Source organism: Schistocerca serialis, chromosome 9 (assembly GCF_023864345.2).
Source record: "Schistocerca serialis cubense isolate TAMUIC-IGC-003099 chromosome 9, iqSchSeri2.2, whole genome shotgun sequence".
NCBI lineage: Eukaryota > Metazoa > Arthropoda > Insecta > Orthoptera > Acrididae > Schistocerca > Schistocerca serialis.
The window spans coordinates 357,065,192-357,089,266 of NC_064646.1; the positions used below are offsets into that span (position 1 = coordinate 357,065,192).

General features: G+C 45.1%; 1 protein-coding gene across 1 annotated transcript in view; it reads left to right on the plus strand.

Moving 5' to 3' along the window:
* The window catches only part of LOC126419614 (nephrin-like), a 421,065-nt gene that overhangs the window by 366,466 nt on the left and 30,524 nt on the right, over positions 1–24,075 (plus strand). Inside the window, exon 10 of the mRNA XM_050086803.1 lies at positions 4,794–5,087. Within this exon, the coding sequence (XP_049942760.1) occupies positions 4,794–5,087 (294 nt within the window). The remainder of the gene's footprint in view (positions 1–4,793; positions 5,088–24,075) is intronic.

Consider the following 24,075-nt stretch of genomic DNA (forward strand, 5'->3'; position numbering starts at 1 on the left):
ACACCATTCTACAATCACTACCAGCTTGCACGGTGCCATGTTGACAACATGGTGATGGCTTCGCTGGGATTGCGTCGCACTCGAACCGTACCATCAACAGTTACTAACTGAAATCGGAGCTCCCCAGACCAGACCACTGTTTTCCAGTCCTCTAGGGTCCAACCGATAGGGACACGAGCCTAGGAGAGACGCTGCATGCGATGTCACCCTGTTAGCAAAGGCACTCGCGTCGGTCGTCTGCTGCCATAGCCTATTAGCGCCAAATTCTGCAGTACTGTCCAAAGAGGTGCGTTCGTCGTACCTTTCACATTGATTTCTGCAGTTATCTCACGCAGTGGTGCCTGTGTGATAGCACTGTTCACTCTACCCTAACACCGCTGTGTTGTCCTGGCTGAGAAGTAATGCCTGAAATTTGATATTCTCTGCTTGCTCTTGACACCGTGGATCTCGGAATATAGAATTCCCTAACGATTTCCGATATGGAACGTCCCATGCGTCTAGCTTCAACTACCGTTCTGCGTACAAAATCTGTGAGTTCGCGTCTTGCGGCCATAATTACGTCTGAAACCTTTTCACATGAATTACCTGAGTATAAATGATAGCTCCGCCAATGAAGTGCCCTTTTATACCTTGAGTACGCTGTGCTACTTCCATCTGTAATGTGCATATCTCTGTCCCATGACTTTATTCACCTTAGTGTATGATAGAATAAGTAACATTTGTTAAATTCTACACTATTACATTTCAAAATGACACTATTTTTCAACAGTTTTCAAGTGTCTGGAAACAACGGCCGGATCAATATACCAACTGTGTAAGTTATTCGATGACAGAAATGTGCTTCTTGTTCACTGAGTCATTCGACATGTGGCGTGTGGACGCCCTAATCGTTGAAAGATTATTTTCCCCCAGATTTCCTTTCAGTTTGCCGAACAAATGTAAATCTTACGGTGCAGGATCTTGCCTGTATTATGGACGATTGTAAACCTTGCAACAGAAACTCTGAAGTAAAACATGTGCCGTGCGTATCACGTGCGGTCTTTCGCTATCACATAGGAGAACAATGCCTTTCCATTCTGTTCCAAGGCTATTTTCTTTACTTAATAAAAGTGACCATAAATCTTACAGCTTTGTTTCGAGGTGATTGTGATTGAGGAATGCAAAGTTTCCGATTCTGCAGACGATCGCAGACGAAGGTAGTGGTACACATATGCTTGTTAATGTAAGGAATGAGCACAGTGAAACTGGTCGACATGCAGACGTGTATGAATGGAAAATCTCTGTGTGAGTCATCGCTTTGTAGTGGTATATAAGTGCTGGTCGGTGCGGGAAGTCCCGAGTACCATGGAAAATTTCTGTCATGGCTCATCACAGTAAAGTGGCATGCATGTGATGGTCAGTGTATGAAATCAGCATAGAAAAATAGGTTGACGTCGAGACACGATGTATGCAAATCTCAGTCATGAGTCATGGCAGTGAAGAGGTATGTATATGCAGGTCAGCGTATGGAAACAGCAAAATAAAACAGGTTGATGTGGAGCCTGACTTCACGAGCTGCAACGCATGAGTCCAAACACTCGCACCGTTTTATACCACTGACGCTAATATACACTGCTGGCCATTAAAATTGCTACACCAAGAAGAAATTCAGGTGATAAACGGGTATTCATTGGACAAATATATTATACTAGAACTGAAATGTGATTACATTTTCACGCAATTTGATTTGGGTGCATAGATCCTGAGATATCAGTACCTAGAACAACCACCTCTGGCTGTAATAACAGCCTTGATACGCATGGGCATTGAGTCAAACACAGCTTGGATGGCGTGTACAGATACAACTGCCCATGCAGCTTCAACACGATACCACAGTTCATCGAGAGTAGTGACTGGCATATTATGATGAGCCAGTTACTCGGCCACCATTGACCAGACATTTTCAGTTAGTGAGAGTTCTGGATAATGTGCTGGTCAGGGCAGCAGTCGAACATTTTCTGTATCCAGATACGCCCGTACAGGACCTGCAACATGCGGTCGTGCATTATCCTGCTAAAATGTAGGATTTCGCATGGATCGAGTGGAGAGTAGAGCCACGGGTCGTAACAAATCTGAAATGTAACGTCCACTGTTCAAAGTGCCGTCAATGCGAACAAGAGGTGACCGAGACGTGTAACCAATGGCACCCCATACCATCACATCGGGTGATACGCCAGAATGGCGCTTCCAATGTGCGTTCACCGCGATGTCGCCAAACACGGATGCGACCATCATGTTGCTGTAAACAGAACCTAGATTCATCCGAAAAAATGACGTTATTCCATTCGTGCACCCTGGTTCGTCGTTGAGTACACCATCGCAGGCGCTTCTGTCTGTGATGCAGCGTCAAGGGTAACCGCAGCCATGGTCTCCGAGCTGGTAGTCCATGCTGCTGCAAACGACGTCGAACTGTTCGTGCAGATGGTTGTTGTCACGCAAACGTTCCCATCTGTTGACTCAGGGATCTAGACGTGTCTGCACGATCCGTTACAGCCATGCGGATAAGATGCCTGTCATCTCGACTGCTAGTGACACGAGGCCGTTGGGATCCAGCACGGCGTTCCGTATTACCCTCCTGAACCCACTGATTCCATATCCTGCTAACAGTCATCGGATCTCTACCAACGCGAGCAGCAATGACGCGATAGATAAACCGCAATCGCTATAGGCTACAATCCGACCTTTATCAAAGTCGGAAACGTTTTAATTCCACAGAGCGAAAAACAGTGAAGTGCGACAAAAGGCGTGGCACTGCAGTTTCTATATCTACATCTACATTCATACTCCGTAAGCCACCCAACGGTGTGTGGCGGAGGGCACTTTACGTGCCACTGTCATTACCTCCCTTTCCTGTTCCAGTCGCGTATGGTTCGCGGGAAAAACAACTGCCGGAAAGCCTCCGTGCGCGGTCGAATCTCTCTAATTTTGCATTCGTGATCTCCTCGGGAGGTATAAGTAGGGGGAAGCAATATATTCGATATCTCATCCAGAAATGCGCCCTCTCGAAACCTGGACAGCAAGCTACACGGTTATGCAGAGCGCCTCTCTTGCAGAGTCTGCCACTAGAGTTTGCTAAACATCTCCGTAACACTATCACGATTACCAAACAACCCTGTGACGAAACGTGCCGCTCTTCTTTGGATCTTCTCTATCTCCTCTGTCAACCTGACCTGGTACGGATCCCACACTGATGAGCAATACTCAAGTATAGGTCGAACGAGTGTTTTGTAAGCCTCTTCTTTTGTTGCTGGACTACAATTTGTAACGACTCTCCCAATGAATCTCAACCTGGCACCCACCTTACCAACAATTAATTTTATATGATCATTCCACTTCAAATCATTCCGCACGCATAATCCCAGATAGTTTACAGAAGTAACTGCTACCAGTGTTTTTTCCGCTATCATATAATCATACAATAAAGGATCCTTCTTTCTACGTATTCGCAATACATTACATTTGTCTATGTTAAGGGTCAGTTGCCAGTTCCTGCACCTAGAGCCTATCCGCTGCTGATCTTCCTGCATTTCGCTGCAGTGGCACACTCAAGACCAAATAACATCTTACATTTCCTCGAACATATATGTTTTATATATCAAACTCCTCAGAAAGATGTGAGCTACAAAATGAACATATTTATGAAAAATCGATTTCCTTAAAACTTTGACGTCCCATTCCTAAATTTCGGAGAAGGGGGAGGGGGGAGGCGCCACTATCTAGTTTTTGCCCCTTTTCGGAAATGTAGTAGAATCGGGATTATGGGCGGCTACAGAGGCAGAAAGGCGCAATATTTATGTAGGGGACTTCCAGCGGGCTGTTGAATCTTTGCCACGTCGATATGCTGCACTGAGACGGGCAAAAGAAGATCCGACGCGATATTAGGAGGTTGTTGTTGTTATGGTCTTCAGTCCTGAGACTGGATTGATGCAGCTCTCCATGCTACTCTATCCTGTGCAAGCTTCTTTATCCCTCCTAACCCACCTGCCCGATTAAGGGATCTGACATTCCACGCTCCGATCCGTAGAACGCCAGTTTTCTTTCTCCTGACAACGACGTCCTCTTGAGTAGTCCCTGCCCGGAGATCCGAATGGGGGACTATTTTACCTCCAGAATATTTTACCAAAGAGGACGCCATCATCATTTAATCATACAGTAAAGCTGCATGACCTCGGGAAAAATTACGGCTGTAGTTTCCCCTTGATTTCAGCCGTTCGCAGTACCAGCACAGCAAGGCCGTTTTTGTTAGTGTTACAAGGCCAGATTAGTCAATCATCAAGACTGTTGCCCCTGAAACTACTGAAAAGGCTGCTGCCCCTCTTCAGGAACCACACGTTTGTCTGGCCTCTCAACAGATACCCCTCCGTTGTGGTTGCACCTACGATACGGCCATGTGTATCGCTGAGGCACGCAAGCCTCCCCACCAACAGCAAGGTCCATGGTTCATTGGGGGGGGGGGGGGAGAAGGTATTAGGAGGTGTGCCATAACTTTTGTCACTTTAGTGTAGACTGGTGGTAGACTGTTGGTATACAGTGATAATTTTCGGGGGAATCTGAAAGTGCATATTTGCAGTGATTAAAATTTTGTAAATCAGCAATGTACCTTTTTTGGCTGCGTGGGTAGCGGCCACTGCAGTAATTAGCCGTTAACGGGAAGTGGGTAACAGCGCGCACGTAGCTACAGTAGTTGCTGTGTCGCTCGCTCGGCGCCGCTGGATCCGCTGCCGCAAGCCTGCAGAGTGCGCCGGTGTCCGCAGGCAAGCCGTTCCCGGTGCGCAACTGCTCGCTGAGCAACCAGACGGCCAGCTCGGTCGAGGTGTGGTGCCAGGCGGGCTTCGACGGCGGCCTGCCGCAGACCTTCGTGCTCGAGCTCTTCTCGGGCTCCGCGCCGCGCTACAACCTGACGGCGGCCGACGCGCCCGTCTTCCTCCTCGCCGACCTCGAGCCGGAGGTCACCTTCCGGGTCGCCGTCTTCGCCGTCAACGCCAAAGGACGGAGCCCCGCCGTCCTCATCGAGGAGATCACCTTCCGGGACGCCGAGCGACGCACCGGTCAGTAGCCTGCGTCTTTTCTGTTCTGTCATTGACTTCGATCTGGTTTGTTATCCTCTGCTGTTCGAGCCTCCTTCATCGTTTCTAGCTTATATTCCAATCTTTGCCTTCCCCTACAAGTTTGCCCTCTGCTACTCCCCCTCCTACCATGGAAGGTGTGAGTAAAGCACCGCGTCAGCTGCTGCTCAGAAATACGCTGACGGAAAAAATCGTAAAACCGAACATTTATTCCAGAATGAGATTTTCACTCTGTAGCGGAGTGTGCGCTGATATGAAACTTCCTGGCAGATTAAAACTGTGTGCCCGACCGAGATTCAAACTCGGGACCTTTTCCTATCGCGGGCAAGTGCGCTACCATCTTTTTTTTTAATTATTTTTCAACGTCAGGCTTAACAACCTTTGCTGAGATACGTTTTGTTGTACTACCGCATAAATATTGTCTACAGTGTCCAAATGTTGACAAATACTGGCTAATTAGAAAATTAATGAAGTAAGGAAATGAATAAAACTGAAAATGTCCAAATGAAAGACATGAAGACATCGCGGATAGTACAAATACAAAAGAAACATGCTCCTGTAGCAATGAAATGAAATTCATGTCGGGGGCGACACGTGCTCACGACCCGACGTTCGATAGAGCAAGAGAGATCTATCGACTCGTTCTCCAGACGTTGGTGTAAGACTGGGTCGTCTTCTCGAAATTAACTAAGGGTCCGTAAGTGTGATCGATTTCTGTCTCGGCTTCTTCGTCTATCTCATCTCTCACCCGTCACACCCCATCTGGCCGGCGGGTCGCTAAATGTAAGTCGCAAATAATTAGCGAAGTCTTGCCTATATTTCTTATGCTGTTGCAGCTTCGTGTGTCCGTCCAGCAGAAAATGCCAAAAATCCATTTTGTCCTTTTCCGATTCGTTATAGACGTAGCCCACAACCATTCCCCGTACCCATGTCACTGCATTGGTGTTTTGGACCGGAAAATAAGATTCTTGGGGGAAAAAAGTGTGTCTGATCAATCTGAGCTACCCAAGCACGACTCACGCCCTGTCCTCACAGCTGTACTTCTGCCAGTACCTCGTCTCCTACCTTCCATACTTTACAGAAGCTCTCCTGCGAACTTGCCCGTGAAAGGCAAAGGTCCCGAGTTCGAGTCTCTGTCCGGTACACAGTTTTAATCTGCCAGGAAGTTTCGAAAATTTATTAATGTAAAAAAAATGAGATTTCGGAAATATATCTGTTTTGGAAAGATATTCAAGTGATTAACATTCCATGCTTACAGGTTAATGTAAGCGTGCAATAAGCAATTGCAAATATGAAATACTGATACATTAATAATGGACTTAACGCCAGAACGCTGGATGACAGCGTGCAAACGTGCATGCATTGTGTTTTACAGCTGCCGCATGTCAGTTTGTGGGATGGAGTTCCATGCCTGTTGCACTTGGTCGGTCAGTACGGTACTGTTAATACTGTTTGTGTTTAACCTGGAGCTGTTGTCCGATGATGTCCCATACGTGCTCGATTGGAGAGAGGTATGGTGATCGATGAGGGAAAGGTCACTTATCTGTACTCTGTACAGCATGTTGGGTTACAATAGCGTTATCTTGTTGGAAAACGACCGAGGAATGAAGTTGATGAAGGGCAGCACCACAGCTCGAATCTACAGACTAGTGTAGAAGTTTGCAGTCACAGTGTGTCGGATAAGCATGACAGTGCTTCTGCTGTTATACGAAATCGCACCGCAGACAATAACTCCAGCAGGAGGTCCACTGTGTCTAGCACGCAGACTGGTTGCAGGCCCTCAACTTGCTTCCTTCTAACCAACACACGGCCATCACAAAACCCAACAGTCTTCTACTCTGCCCTCCAATGAGCTCTCGCTTGACACCTCTGAAACCGCAAACGGCAGTGGTTTGGGGTCAGTGGAATGCGCCCTACAGCTATAGTTGAAGTATCGATTTGTAAGAGTACTTTTGTGGCTACTGCTGCTCAAATTGCTGCTGTAGTAGCAATACGGTGCCACAGAGCCATGAGCCGAACCCGAATTCGCGTGACCAAAACAGCCAACAGTCATGCACAATGACCGTATTGTTGTCCAGACTTTCCGCAATACCGGGCGGGGTAGCTGTGTGGTCTTAGGCGTCTTGTCACGGTTCGCCCGGCTCCCCCTGTCGGAGGTTCGAGTCCTCCCTCGGGAATGAGTGTGAGTGTTGTCCTTAGTGTAAGCTAGTTTACGTTAGATTAAGTAGTGCGTATGCATAGGGACCGATGACCTCAGCAGTTTGGTACACAAATTTCCAAAATTTCTTTCCATAATGTAGCGCTATAACATGACCTCCTTCACACTCAGTGGGGCGCTGATAACTGAGTCATTGTCACCTTAAAGACATCCTTAATTAATATCAACTGACCACGTCCAGTATCAAAGGTATTTAACGCACGCGACCGTTATAGCATGTAGCTAAAGTAAACATGATTTGCATCGTCATAGTGGCGCTGCTAGGGCGAAACTTAAGCGATGGTTGCGAACCTTGAATGTATATCATCTGTCACATGTAGAGACACGCCAACCAACTTTATGTCACACAGCTCCATCTTGATGCTGCGATTAATTTTTCCGACAGCGTTCTTTGATTTCCACTGTTAGTTATTTATTTTTATTTATTTATTTAACCAGGTCCGATTGGGGACATAAAACTCTCTCTTACATCGCACCAGGGTTTCAAACGCATATCTTTTGTCCTCATAGTTATCTAAGAAATATCGTTTTTAATATGACAGTATTAAAATGATCGGAGTGTCTGTAGTGACAATGTGAGACAATTATTCTGACTATGAATGATTTAAGTTAATACTGCTAGCATTGCTCCAACTACTGCTGCTGCCGCTGGTGCCACTAATAATGGCAACAGTAAGAATGACTGTGATAATGAAATAATTGTAAAAACGGTTAAAGTGGGAGACATAAAAAGAATTTTTGGGTATACAGGATAGATGCCGTCTGGCTTAGCGAGTTATGGGGAAAGGAAATTTAAGAAGACTGCATCAGGTAAGTCTTCTGGGAAATGAGAAAGATCGGATTGGAAATTATGTACAGGGACAATGGTAATCATTATTTTACTGCAATGGGTATTTCGCTAACTGTCTGCTAAAGCTGGAGATGTTGTTCACTTCTCTAATATAATGCGGGACGTTATTCCAGAAAAGGGTTCCTGCTACTGAGAAGGACTTCGAGAAAACTGCTGAAGGATGAAGTGGGACAGAAGGGATTTTGCTCTGATGGGAGCACGTATTTCTCCCATGGTGTTAAGACGGCTATGGTCGATGAGAGACAAGAGGGCAGTGTACGTCAATAAGACTAGAAAAGTTAGAGGGTAGGGAAATTCCTGCTCTTGTCTGCACACAGCCAGGATGCTGTGCATAGGATGCTGAAATATACATTTGTAAAAGTAGTTATATTTAAAAGGAACAACGTTTAAAAACCGTTACGTTGCGGTATACACTGTTTTATCAAAGTCGAACATTACGGATACAACCAGCTTCCCTGAAAAAGAAATTTGAGTATAATATCACTGTAATCAGTAATCGGAAATATAAGATGCTGTAAAAGTGGTTTCAGGTCAAGAGGAAAAAGCTATTTCCATTTTTATAGAGTATGGAAGATGGTAATGCCTTCTTGCACATTACAGTTATGTGGTCGGTAAAATTTACAATTTGGTCTATTTTTACTCCTAAGCTCTTTTCTAAGGAAGAGAAATAGATATTTGTCGCATTTAGGGTTATAGATAGTATGGTTTCCCGATATTTTTGGCTCCTGAGCGTAGAATGACGAACAATTATTGCTTGGGTTTTGGATGGTTTGAGCTTTAACCCTACGCTCATTCTGATAGTGCACACAAATCGGTATTAGGTTACGTTCACCAATTCCACAGTAAGATAACAGAGATACACATTTGTAAAAGTTGTTATCTTTACAAGACAAAAATGTTTGAAAATTGTTATCTTAAAATGTATACTGTTTGATCGAAAGTATCCGAACACTCCTATATAATGCTGGATTGACCACTAGACTTCAAGGAAGGGGAATCCGCCACTGTTAAAGGAAGCGGGGAGTATTGCGTTGTCAGTGGAGAAGCAGTGACACCAGAATGGGGCGGCCAGTAGGGCCCAGCGACTTCGAACGTGGACTACTCACTGGCTGTTATCTGGGTAACAGATCCATCAGAGCATTTCAGCTACACTGAAGTTACCCAAGTTGACTGTTACTGATATGAATGTGAGGCAGAAACGCATGTAAAGAACAACAAGGGAAGATTAATGTACTGATGGAAAGGGATAATCGAACAAATCGTATTAAATCCGTGGAAGTGTTTAGTCGTATGTTTCGAAGTACTCCCAGCATTCTAACCAGCACCATGTTGATGCGTAGGGAGCTAAAAAGGAAGGAGCAGTTCCTCGTAGGCCACAAATTTTTGCAGTGGCCGCTAATCAGTGCTTGACATGGTGTAAAGAGCTTCGGTACTGCTCAACGGATGACTGGAAACGAATGATCTGGAAGGACGAATCATGCTATGCTCTGTGGCAATCTAATGGAAAAATTTGGGGTAGGAGTATGTCTAGAGAAGTTTACCTGCCATCATGTGCAGTGCCAACAGTGACATAGAGGGAACGTGGTGTAAAGGTATAGTTTTTTTTTTTTTCGTGGTTAGGCGGTGGTCCTCTTATTGTGCTTACAAAAACCCTAAATGAGGAAGCATGCGAGGGTTGGAACTTCAATACTGGCAAATATTTATATACAGTTCGTAGAACATAGATACGTGTTTCAAAGTTGTACTGGCCTTCAATGCAGTCATCAGCATTGCTTATAACTCGTTGCCAGCGATGTGGACGTCGTAGGTTACTCTTAGCAGCTTGCACTGTACGTGCTTGGGCATTGTTCTGCAAAATGATGGTCACGTCCTACAGAAAGTGTCATCACTTCTGTCTCTAAGCTGGTCGTAGGTTGTGTTCCAAAAATGAGCAGCACAGAGACGGAAGTGATGACACTTTCTGCAGGACCTGACCATCATTTTGCAGAACAATGCTCAAGCACGTACAGTGCAAGCTGTTACTGATTTGATTGACCGATGGTGCTGCTAAGTGCTATAGCAACTACCGCACTCCCCTGACTTACGCCCTCGTAAGTTCAACTCAATTTCTAAACTGAAGGAAACACTTCACGGAATTCGCTTCAGAACTGCTAAAACTTCGTCGGGCAATACACCGCGCCACTCGAACTTCAACACAACTGGCAGTGCTAAGAGTATCCTACGACTTCCACATCGCTGCCAACGGGTTATACACAATGCTGGTGACTACTTTGACTGTCAGTAAAACTTTGAAACACGCATCTATTTTGTACGAGCTGTCAATAAATAGTTGCCACTATTAAAGTTCCAACCCTCGTAGCAACAGATTCTACGTCGTTGTGTACAACGTACAGTAGCGAAACAGTTAGGAAACTATGATCGAATCATCACAGCAGTGCAGCCGCTAATACTGATTTGTAGACAATATCTTCTCTGAAATGCAGGGGCTCACCCAGTGTCCAAACCTGAGACCAATGGAACATCTCAGGATAGCTTATACACTCAACCGTCAAAGAAACTGTTATATGCATGCGTACTCAAATACAGAGATATACAAACAGGCAGAATACTTCGCTGCGGTTGGCAACGCCTATATAAGACAAGTGCCCGAGGCAGTTGTTAGGTCGGTTACTGCTGCTGCATCGACAGGTTATCAGGAGTGGGTTTAAACGCTCGAGCGATGGGACACAGCATATTCGAGGTAGCGATGAAGTAGGGATTTTCCTGTGCATCCATTTCACGACTGCAACGTGAATATCGAGAATCCGGTAAAGCAGCAAATCCCCGACACCCATCCGCAAATTGCTGCAGATTTCAATGCTGGGTCATCAACAAGTGTGAGCGTGTGAACCATTCAACGAAACATAATCGACGTGGGTTTTCGGAGCTGATGGCCCACTTGTATACCCTTGATGACTGCACGACACAAAGCTTTAGGCCTCGCCTAGGCCCATTAACACCGATTTTGCTGTTGATGACTGGAAACATGTTGCCTGGTCACATTAGTCTCGTTTCAAATTGTTTCCTGTGGATGGACATGTACGGGGAAGGAGACAACCTCATGAATCCATGGATCCCGCATGTCAGCAAGGGACTGTACAAGCCGGTGGAGGCTCTGTAATGGTGTGGGGCGTGTGTGTAGGAGTGATATGGATTCCCTGATACGTCTAGATACGACTTCGAGTGGTGATACGTACGTAAGAATGCTGTCTGATCACCTGCATCTATTCATATCCATTATGCATTCCATCGGACTTGGAAAATTCCAGTAGGATAATTGCGAAAATCCATACGTCCAGCATTAATACAGAATGGCTCCAGGAACACTCTTATGAGTTTAAACATTTCCACTGATCACCAGACTCCACAGGCATGAACATTATTGAGCACGTCTTTGACACCTTGCGACGTGCTGTTCAGAAGAGATCTGCCCCTTTCGTACTATTACGGTTTTATAGACAGTCGTGCAGGATTCATGGCGCTAGTTTCCTCCTGCACTACTTCAGACATTAGTCAAGTCGATGCCACGTCGTTTTGCAGCACTTCGGCGTTCTCGCGGGGGCCCGACGAGATGTTAAGCAGGTGTACAAGTTCCTTTGGCTCTTCAGTGTACAACGTCGGCTTAGCACCGGTCCCAGTATCTGAGGAAACTTCCTTCTCTGGTTTCGGATTTGGAGGGAGAAAGGGCCGTCACTCGTTGACGGACATTCAGATACTGCATTCAAAGTGTCCCCAACATAACCCAAGTTCTTATAAGGTCGAAGGGTAAACACACCACATATTAATTTCCACTGGTAAGTGAATGGATACTTATGGTCAGATAGTGTATGCATTAAAACGTATTAAGGAATTCTTTAAGGTTCACAATGCCTCTCATGTACTTCAGCTTCTTCCTTGAATATGCCTATTTCTCTCTGTAAGTATATGTATACTCCTTCTCTTCTAACACTTTCTACCTCTCTCCTTTGTAATGTTATGGAGGGTGATAAGAGTGTTCTCTGTATCATTAACGGTACGACATTCTGAAATATTACGAGTTATCTTCTGCAAATTAACATGTTCCCGGGGCCGTCTGTGCAATATAACGAAATTCACAATCATTGCATTTGATCCTGTACATCCCGGAGTGGTCGTAATTACGCATGCTTTGTATGCTATGCACGAGCTGCGAAATCAGTGTATTATCAGTAAGGAAACTTATATTAACTTTAGTCATGCGGAAGACGTATGATATTATACCCGATATGTCGCGCATGAGAGGGTTTATAGCTTTTGCGGCCCATAATTTCTTTTACGTCCTTTCTATCGTAAAATATATGATTTTTCTTACTATGCGTTTTATCGACTAATGCAGAATTACATGTGTTGGAACATGCTATCTTCCTTAAAATCTGCAGTACTTCTCGAGTATCATCACTTTACAAAGGAAGTCGTGTGGTTTCTTCTGTCATAGGCTTGAAGTAAGAACTTTTTTGTGCAAGCCTGTGGCAGGAAAACCATAAGTTGTAGTTTATTTTTCTGCAGATATTATTAAACATACGTGTGGCATCATTGTTACATGTACCTAATCCAAGTAATTTGTACTATTTGTGGAGCCAAACTGAAGAGCAAAATTCAAATTGATGTTCTTAATATTTTCTATCATTCTTCCTCAGTTGCTGTTTCAGTGGTATTAATTGTGTAGATAAGAACCAATTCTATCCAGCTTATGAATGTGAGACATTTCAAATTTTATTTAACTTAAGTTCCCTTTAAATCACAACTATTTGTAAATCTTTTGCATTAAGAAAGTTCTCTAGCTTACCAGGATAGCTATCAGACTTTGAAGAGTTTTCTGCCTCTTCAACGATTCTTACAGACACAAGCCATTGCATTTACTCCCTAATGATATGCGAAGTTAATAACGAGACTGAACATAGGATGAATTCATCAACTGACAACCACAATTCCAGATATAGAACTAATTTCCCATGTGGATCATACACACATCTTTTGAAATCATAGTGGAGATTTATATTCTGGTGAAAAAGAGTACCACTGGAAATGAGCCGGGAAATCGATTTACCGAAATACACTGACGGAAGGAAAAAATCACATCACCTACCATTAATTAGTGTAGGGCTATGAGTTTTCGTATATGTTTTCCACATCCCCCTAGTCGAATACTGGGCTGGACCCCACGGTCCACCTCAGTTACACGAGTTGCAGACATTTGAAACACGTTCGCACTATTTGACGGTACTCTGACAGCTGGGGTACACTGATTCCATCCGGGAGGCGGGGGGGGGGGGGGGGGGGGGGGGTACGGGGTGGCGGCAAGAAGGGCATCGGGCCACGCCTAAAACTAACATTGCCAATTCCGTTGTAACCACGCCGAACCTGCGATCACTGCGGGACTTGGGCATATGCAGAAGAAGAATGAGTTTTCGTAAATATATTTCGCTAGATAACATGTATAAGTGATTAACGTTGGAAGATCACACGTCAATGTTAGTGGCAGATAAGCCATTGCGAATGTGCAGTGCTCCTGCTGCCATACGGATTCGCACCCTGGACCAATACTCCAGGTGTAGGTCCGGTGTGTCTAGTACGCAGACAGGTTGGTTGTAGTCTCTCAGTGTATCTCCTTCTAACCAACGCACGGCCATTACTGACACCGAGATAGAACCAGTTTCTATCATAAAATACGAGACATCTTAACCCCGCCAATGACATGTCGGTCGCTTGCAACCACTGACGTCGCAAGTGGCGGTGGCTTGGGGTCAGATCCATGCTACATGGCATCTGGCTCGGAGCTGTCCGAGAAGTAACAGATTTGTAACAGTTTGTCGTGTGACTGTGGTGCCAACAGCTGCTCAAATTGCTGCTGCGGATGCAGTACGATGTGCCAGAGCCATACGCTAAAAACGATGGTCTTCCTCCTCGGTAGTACCACTTGGCTGTCCAGAGCCCGTTCTCCTTGCAGCCGTACATTCTCGAAGTCACCATTCTGCAGTATCGCATAAAGCGTGTACTTAAGGCAAACATGATTTGCATCTTCATAGTGGCGCTACTAACGTCACTGTTATCCGGCTGGCGTGGAATTTGAATAGATATCGTCTTTCAGATGCAGAAATATGCCTACCAAATGTCGTTTATGGAACTCCTCCTTGGTGCTGCGATTCTCTTTTCCGTCAGTGTATTCACATCAAAAGAAGAGAAGACCTCATTAGCCACATGCTCCACAATTTATTAGAATCTTGGACAGGTGATTGTGGTCTGAGTAAAGTTAAATACTTAGTTTAAAGATGAAAACAATAGCTTAATAATTTGGGAAATATAATCTTTTTTAAAGTAGCTACTTTTCTCCTTACATACGTACATAAAGTAATGTAGAAACAATTATGGTAATTCTCAGTACATTAACACTAGCCGTAAGTTCTTGCTTGCATAGCTTCTAGCATGCTTTACAGAGGTACGCAGCAGTGTTTGCTTCTGCCTGTTAATGGCCTGATTCGTCGCATACCTCTGAAAACTCTTCTCCATGATACCCTTTATCAAACACGATGTGCGAATGAATAGTCAGTGAATGAATTGCGATAACAGTGATGGCATTTCCATTTGTTGATTTGCCAACCTATCTCTTCGCTTCGACAAGTGAAAGCTGAAAGGGCTGAACGTGTTCGCGTGAACGAATGGCTGTGCAGGAAGTTTGTAGTTTCCCATGAGAGGCTGACTCACGGGGCTGGCCGCAGCAGAGGGAGAGATGGGGGCAGGCGGTTCCGGAAGAAGTTGGTCGCAGCCGCTCCGCCGCTCTCGCGATGCGGGCCTTGTTCGTACTAAAGAGTAGCGCACCCTCCCCCTGAATATGCGATCCACAAAAGTCATAAATAAACAGAACCAGCGCGGCGAAACTTTTACAGATCAATTGCCGGAAACTCCAGATCCGTACCGCAACGCAGCGGCACGGTTGTCGAAAAATTCTGGGCGATATACTTCCTCTGCAGACATCTGATGGACAGAGCAGAGAGCCCCGGCAATCTCACTGTGCAGCATTTATTACTCCGCTTTTATGATATTACAAAATTACAATTTGTGTTTACCGATTAATGCGGATACGAGCGAAGTCGTTGCATTGATTTTCCGGCAATATGGCTTTCTTTCTGACAGAACTAGCCGAGTACCCGCTTTTCCTCGGGTGTACATTTGTCGCAGTCATCTATTAGTCCACCTCCTCTTCCCTCTCCTCTGTCTATCTGCACCTACCCCTTATCTCTGTTTTCCTTCTTTCTTTGTCCATTTCATCCTTCTCTCTCCCTCTGGGTATCTCCTCCTCGTCTCTCCATCTACCTACATCCACCTCATACTCCGCCCTCTCTCCGTCCATATCCTCCTCCTCCTTTCACGGTACTCCTTCTCCACCCCCGCTAGCTGCCTTCTCCTCCATCTCCTCTATCTGCCATATCTCCCTCTCATTTGTTGACCTTTTGCTCTCCCTTCACGTGTCATTCTCATCCTTCTCTTTGCTCTCTTTCGATCTACCTTCTCGTCTTCCTCTCTCGGTCCATCTCCTCCTCCCCTCTGTTCATCTTCCCCTCACATTCTCCATCTCCTCCTCACATAGCTCAATGGTTATGATGTTATATGACCTGAACTATGTGTCGTACAATAATTTCGATCCATTAATCTCCTAACTAGTTTAATCTGGTTCGCCACGAATTCCTCTCCTGTGCCAACCTTTTCATCTCAGAGAAGCGCTTGCATCTCACATCCTCAGTTTGTTGGATTATTCAAATCTCCGTCTTCCTCTACAGTTTTCACCTATACACCTCCCTCTAGTACCACGGAAGTGATTCCATGATGTCTTACCCGAAGTCCTATCATCCGTCCCTTTTTCTTGTCGTTGTTATATATTCCTTGCCTCGCCTTTTTGGCGGAGAACCTGCTCATTAACTTTCCTCATCAGTTCGCCTAATTTTCAACATTTATCTCACATACTTCCATTCTCTTCTGCTTAGGTTTTCCCACAGCCAATGTTTCATTGCGAGTCATGCAGGGTGTGTCAGCTGTACTGCATGAACAGGGAAAATATAGTAAGCGGTAAACTTGTTTTCTTTCATCAGTTTGTTTAGGATGTCTGCGAGGAAAAGGTTAGCAAAAGTTTGAAATTATGTGTAAAGTTCGCTGCAAATGATTAAGTGCTCTCGTTTTCCAATTCTGGATTAATAAAATCTGAATACTAATGGTTGATGGGCTACACTTCTTTGTCACTCCCATCCGCTCCCCTTTCATAGCTACGTAGTTCTTACACCCGTAGCGCTTCTATCGAAACGGTAAGTGGTATGTGTACGAAGTTTGGTTCCAATCGATTCGGTATTTTAGGGGGAGATGTGGAATATACATTCATACATACATTTTCATAGTCTGTATGGATATTATATACACATTAACCCGAGGCTTACGTAATCTCACATCACCTGTGTAGTTCGTGCTATATGGTGCGATAGCTTCAGCCGCTTTAGTTCGTGAAATGTACGTATGGCAGTTGTGGCTGGGAGAGCCCTCCTGGGACGTTCGAACGCCTGGTGCAGTTCTTTTGTTTGACGCCACGTCGGCAACATGCACTTCTATGATGATGAAATAATGGTGAGGACTGCTCACACATACACATACACACACAAACACACACTAAATTTAAATAATAGATTTCAACTATCAGTCGTCCTTTCGAAATTTTTATTGGCAGATGTAGATTTCAGCAAATGAACTAGCCATTCTCAATGCACTACCATTTTTGATCAATGCATGTAATGCCTGTTGGTCGGGCTTCATTCACAGTTCATTGAATGCGGCAGCCACGAGTGCTGAACGAAGTTCCAGTAAAGCACTCGTGGCGGTCGCGAAGTGGGGCCGAGGCAGTTTCAGATAAGTTTTTACAGTCTGACGATAATTTATGGATTTGTAGTTCTAGCTTGACGATGTCCACTATGGACAAACGGTAGTTACTTTTATTCTGAAGAAGGTTGGGTTATCCCGACTGAAACATAGGTAAATTCTAGGCAAACGGTGCAACTGAAGCTGTTGGTTATTAAAATTATAATTAACCTCGAAATCTGTTTTACCTATTTCCGAAAGACATCAGTTGATTTCTTCTACTTCCTCATCTTCATCTTTTCCCTACAACTGATTTTTACCGAACAATTTTATGGTATTAGTAATCTGTTAATGATCTACAACCGCGGACGTCCATGTAAATTTATGTATCTCTCTATGTTTGAAACGTCATTTTCTATTCGGAATGAATTTCAGTTCATAAAGTCTCATAACACTTGTCCATTCTGATTATGTGCTGAGTCTCCACTTATTCCGATTAGACCCTTACTGGCTGCTTATCTGTTCTAACATTCATATCCCCTCTATGAAAATACAGTTTATAACTTATGGAATGAAGGACACTTCGCAAGCTCTTGTAAAAGTTATCAGTTGCACTATTTCTTGCCTGTTTGGGGCATATACTGATATAATGTTCATCTGCCCTCTATCTATTATACACTGTTCAGCCAGAACATTATGGCCACCGACCTGCTATCGATATAAACCAGTCCAGGCGACAGCAGCGTCATCTGGCGGGGAATGACCGCTAGTGGGACACACGCACTGTGCATGTAGTATCAGTGAGCTCGCTGTCCGTGTGTAGAATGGGGAAGGCGTTAGATCTGAGTTTGATGGCCCGGAGGCTCGGCACGAGCATTTCGGAAACTGCACGACTTGTCGAGTGTCCGAGGAGTGTTGAGGTGGGTGTCTTCAACACGTGGCGAAACCAAGGTGAAACAACGTCTAGACGTCGTGTGGTTGGGTGACCACCCATCATAACAGACGTCGGACGTCATAGGCTGGACAGACTGGTAAAACGGGACAGGCGGCGAATTGTGGCTGAATCAACATCAGACTTTAATGTTGGGTAGAGAAGAAGCGTGTCTACCGAGCACTCCTAACAATGAGCCACCGCAGTGACTTTGGCCGCTTCCACGTCCACGTATGGTTGTCATCATAGTTCCCCAGAGGAAGGATGAGAGGGTTGTTCGAGTGTATCAAGTTCCTGTATAGCGTGTGGCGGTATTCATTGTGAAGATCCACGGTGCGGTTGTAGCGTGAAGCGTTACTGCTCATGGGCAGCATTTTGTTCTGTATGATCTGCAGAGGGAACAGGCGTGTAGGAGCTGCATATCCGCAGCTTCGTACGTCATCAGAGGACCAAGCAGTGTCATGTATATGAACTTCAACATCCTCCTATTTAGTGTGCTTTCACTATTAAGCATTGGGTAGAGTTGTTTGAGCTTCATCCACGCTCTGTTGGCAGCGTATTCTATGTGATGCCCCCCATGTAAGTTTCCGGTCCAGGCAGACACCGAGGTATCTGACTTTCTCTCGGAATCTCGGAAAAGTACTGGGCACGCATGTAGTGTTATCTGTATACAGTGCTGATGTTTGCGCAGTAGCTTCCGTCTGCGTGTAAACAGAACTGCTTCCCACTTGTCGACGTTTACTTTAACACGCTATCGTTCCAACCAAGGCTGAACAGTTCTGAGTGCCGTCTGTAATCGTGAATTTATGTTCGACGGTTTCCAGTCTTACGCAAGGATAGGTGTGTCATCAGCGTAGACGGCTAACGCCGTGTTTTGTGTTATGGGAAACCATTAACGTAGAGGTTGAACAAGATGGATCCCAGAATGCTTCCTTGGGGTACTCCATTTTGGATACCGTGTTGTGTCGATTATTTACCCTGACCGTCAGTGTTGAAACATGTTTGCGAGATATGAGTCCGTTGCGGAAACCAGCATAGCTTAGTCTGCGTATGGGGCCGTTTTGCCAGAGGCTGTCGAAAGCTTTTTCGATCTCCAGGAACTCCGCCCTTGTAGCTTTGTTCATGTCGTAACCGTGTATTATATGTTCGACACGTGGAGGAGTTGTTGTGTTGTTAAGTGGTGATTCCTGAAGCCGAATTGCAACGGTCTTAGGATGTAATTCGCGATGCAGTGCCTAGTGATGCGTTTTAGTTTTATCTTCTCAACAGTGTTGCTGAGTGAGCACAGCAGACTTAGGGGTCTGTAATTTTGTGGGAGGGAGTGGTCTTTCCCTGGCTTCCTGAACGTTGGAACCTTGGCCGCCTTCCAAAAATCAGGGAGGTGTTGATATTTTCAGACGGTATTCGTTATGTGTTCTAGGTATTCTACGGCTCTATCCGTGAACTCCTGGAGGACACGGTTTTGAATGCCATCGGAGCCACGGGCTTTCCTAGCATTGGTATGCTTGATAGACGAAGCAATTTCATTTGTATCTGTACGTCTGATTTCGTCGCACGTGGGCTGGGCTACAAGTCGTGTAATCTCCTCGACCGTTTCAAGTGTGAATACTGGATCTGAAGGAGTCAGATTCTGCATGAAGGACGCAGCAAGTATTGCGTCTATAAGCTCTGCCTTCTCCTTCGCGAAATATGCAGGGCACTCAGGTCCTTGTGGAATAGCAATGTAATGTCTCTCGATGGTGAAGTGTCACTCCAGGACAAGTGGTATCCTTCGTGTTTCTGACCCCATTGATCGTTACTAAACGTTTGTATCTTCTCCTGTATTTGTTCCTGGAGTATTTTTACGCGCATCTTATAGAACGGGCGCCCGTTAAGCTGCGAGTATCTCTTAAGGAGGTTCCTCGTGTTGCACAAGGAGGTCCTTATGACGTGCAGATGTCACTATCCACCTAACAAGGCCACTAGGTGTCACCTCCTCGAAGAAAAACGGATCAAGAGTAAAGGAACGTGTGTGCTAACACCAGACAGTTACATAAGCTGAATGCATTGGATGTTCCCGCAAAACATGTGGCAGAGTAAAACCTCATATGCCATAATTCTGTGCGCTCACGGCACCATGCAGAGTAAGTACCTCCTGCATCGAAAGAACGTTCCCCGACCACATAACATCCATTACTGTGCGTGCCATAAAACGAATGGCAAAGTCACGGCGATGTAGTCTATCTGAGGCTTGACTTCATGGATGTTCTGGATCTTGTAGGGATACCAGTGTAAAATGCTCAGCAAAATCTTTTGAACCGAACACCAGAGAGACAATTCCCTCACAAAGCTCAAATGCTGGTTCTAGAACATGAGGCACGTGCTTCACAGTCGCCTGTTGCTTCGGAAACTTTATGAACAGCTGCCATGGGAAGAGCTCATTCCCCTGTCCCTGCTGCACTACCTAATTGACGTTTTTATTCAAATTTCTTGATCAAGCACTACTATACCGTCGAAATTCATGCTGTCGAAAATGTATGTGATCATTTGACGACGACACTTCAGGACCACAGAATGGTTCAGGGGAAACACTTTGGCCTCCATCTCCCCCAATGCTCGATCTACTAGGTTTATGGTTATGGAGAATCTTGAAGGAATTGCCCGGGTTCGATTCCCGGCGGGGTCAGGGCTTTTCTCTGCCTCGTGATGACTGGGTGTTGTGTGCTGTCCTTAGGTTAGTTAGGTTTAAGTAGTTCTAAGTTCTAGGGGACTGATGACCATAGATGTTAAGTCCCATAGTGCTCAGAGCCATTTGAACCATTTTTTGAAGGAATTGCTCCACATTACTCCAGTCAACAACTTCATGATGCTAGAGGTTTGGACCTTCATTTTATGCCAGCATGCATAAAATAGTGGTGTCAACTTCAACGACTACTTAGATCAAAGAGCAAAAGAATGGATAGCCGTGGATGTACTCAACAGACCAGTGATGTTGATGTTCGAAAGTAATTGTGTATGGACCTGTGATTTTTGGACTTGTTTTTCTTGTTTCGTCGAGTACTAACACCTCTGAAATTATTCGATACTTTTTAATACGTTGTGTAAGTGGTCTAGCTCTTTGAGACTGCTCACGTATTTTACTGATGCGTGTAGAAAGTTCGCAACACAAGGAAGCTGTAGCGAGGTTTTGTAAGTGAACGATACTTGATGGAGGTCGGGGAGTTGATCTTCAAGGTAAGTAAACGCATCGTATCGCACTGTAGTTGGACGAAATGAACCAATATTGTTGGATTAAAAATGTTTTGTCATGTCTGTTAATACAGTCACATCAGTAAAATATCTAGCAGTATACATATAGTAACTTAACAGTAACGTAATACTATCTTTGACGTAAGCCTCGAGACAAGAGAACTATAATAAAACGGGAGAAATCACAGATGATACGAGGTCTGCTTGCTGTCATTCTTTCGGGGCTCTATTTCTTAATGGAACGACGGAAGTTATGATGGTAACCGAAGGACCCTCCAGTGCAGTACGTAAGGTGTCTTACGTTGTTCGTGACTGATGTGGTTCTAGTTAACCACAAGAGTGTTTGTTATGTGCTACCCGACTGGCTGTTAGCACAAGCATGGCCGATCCTGGATTTCAAAGGAGAATGTTTGGTGGCAGCTGAAGCTCACCGAGTGTACCCATTCCTTGTTTGTAAGTAAAGATGTAGCAACGGTCGTTGCGTCATCGTGAATTTTATGTTGCTGAATGGGTGATTACTTCTCTTGTTGGTAGGTAACTTCAGCCAGGTAGCGCTTTTTGATGGCTGTGTTAGTATTTTTCATTAATTTTCTTTTTCATTTGATTTCGTTGATTTCTGCTGTAGAATTAGTTAGATTTAATTCGGTTATCTGGAAAACATTTTGGTTAGGACTGTTACGCAGGGTGAGTCATAAATGATGAAAAATATATCGAGGACCGCATGATGCTATGTGTAACACGTGACGCACCGTTGTTGATTTCGTTTTCCTCGGTGTACTGTGTACGTAAAACAAAAACACCTATTAACCATTGAACGAGATACCGACGAGCCTCACGATCACGACATGTCATTCACCCATAGATCAACACACGACACACCAATGAGCTGATGTGTATCCGTCAGCGTTTGAAAAATACGAGAAAGAACAAATCCCATCGCAATGTATCGGAACTTGTATGAGAACTTGTGACTTACACGTTGCCGGCGGTAATGGAGTGTAGAGTCCCATGTTGGGTGGGGAATGTGTGTCCTCTAAGCGGAAAGAGTGGTCAACGGCGGAAGTAAAATCGCGGCGTGCATGACGTGTTTACATCAAGTCTGCGCTGCTCACTCTACCCGGTACTCGCCGTGTCGACAACTGCTAACGGCCGCGTCGCAGTGTTACTACCGTACCATCGCAAGTTTCACAAACGAGGAATACGCCGACATCCACCTCATCTACGGGCTTGCAGATGGAAGAGCTGACGTTGCAAGGCAACTGTATCACGAAACGTTTCCTAGCCAGCGCCTTCCATCCGCAAAAACGTTTTACTCTGTGGGCAGGCGCTTGAGGGAGTATGGTGCATGTGTAGCACCTCCAGGATTTAGTGGTCGTGGCCGACCGTCGACGTACAGTGCGGATGACGACGAAAAAGTGTTACAAACTGTTGAAGATGACCGAACAACAAGCACCAGGTGTCTCGCCACTGCGGTCGGAATAGTTCAAATGGCTCTCAGCACTATGGGACTTAAGATCTGAGGTCATCAGTCCCCTAGAACTTAGAACTACTTAAACCTAACTAACCTAAGGACATCACACACATCCATCCCCGAGGCAGGGTCGAACCTGCGACCGTAGCTGTCACGCGGTTCCGGACTGAAGCGCCTAGAAGCGCTCGGCCATCGCGGCCGGTGCGGTCGGAATGTCACAATCTATTGTTATGCGAGTACTCCATGGAAATCAGTACCATCCCTTTCGCATGCAAATGGTACAGGCATTATTTCCGGAAGACTACCAGAGAAGGATGGACTTCTGCAACTTTGTCCTACGGCGTCAGACCCACGACCAGCATTTTTCACGAACAATACTGTTCACTGACGAAGCCTATTTCACGAAGGAGGGTATAGTGAATTCGTGTGATTGGCACGGCACGAGTGGGGGGACAGTACTTATAAACCGCCAGTGCAGCTTCTGGTCATGTGTTTCTGTTAGTTTCGATTTGTACAGCTGTATTGTATTCGTTTGTATTAACTGCCATATACCTGTGTAGTTGTATTTTGTACTCTGTATCTATGCACTTGTTTCTTAAAACAAAGTCTGGGACACAAAAACCAAATTATAAAACATGCATGTACAGCAGTGTAGTCGCTCTTCACGTTCCCTTCCCTATGCCAGCGTAACCAGTATGAGATACATGTTGGTGCTGTCACTGCTGGCAGTATCACGTAAGCCATCGTTTGACGCCGCACATCTCGCCTTCTCGTGAGCGGCTAGACTACCAACAACACTTGCATGTTGTGCCCTGTTGCCGATCTGTCCTCTTGGCCAATGTCGGCGCACAGTAACACCCAGAAGTCCACTATATACTTACAGATTTTTACCATTCAATTGCATTGTCATTTATTGACATAGGAACATGCGGAAAACGAATTTATGTCTGTAGCTCAGTATGTGACAATCTGCACGACATATGTTTCCTCATTTATGACTCACCCTGTACTTATCGCAGTAGTACAACTTGTTTTCTTCTTAATTGAGGATGGACTATCTGTATTTTATTCAGTATAAGTTACGGTTTCTGTCTTATTCAGAAAACCATTCACATCTGCAGATTGTAGTCATCGACACTCGTTCTCGTTTTCCATAATGTCAGGCTCAATATTGTCTGCTATCAATAGCACATTTCACAGAATCGGTAGCTGAGAAGCACTGAAACGCTGCTTTATGTCCGCATCTCGATGCTTCCAAAGCATCGCGCTAAATCACACTGGCGACTGCGGCTGGAATCCACGCACACTTGATGTCGTATGGCCCGCAAGGAAAAGTATAGTTTTTAGATCTATATACGTATTCCGCAAACAACCAACAGT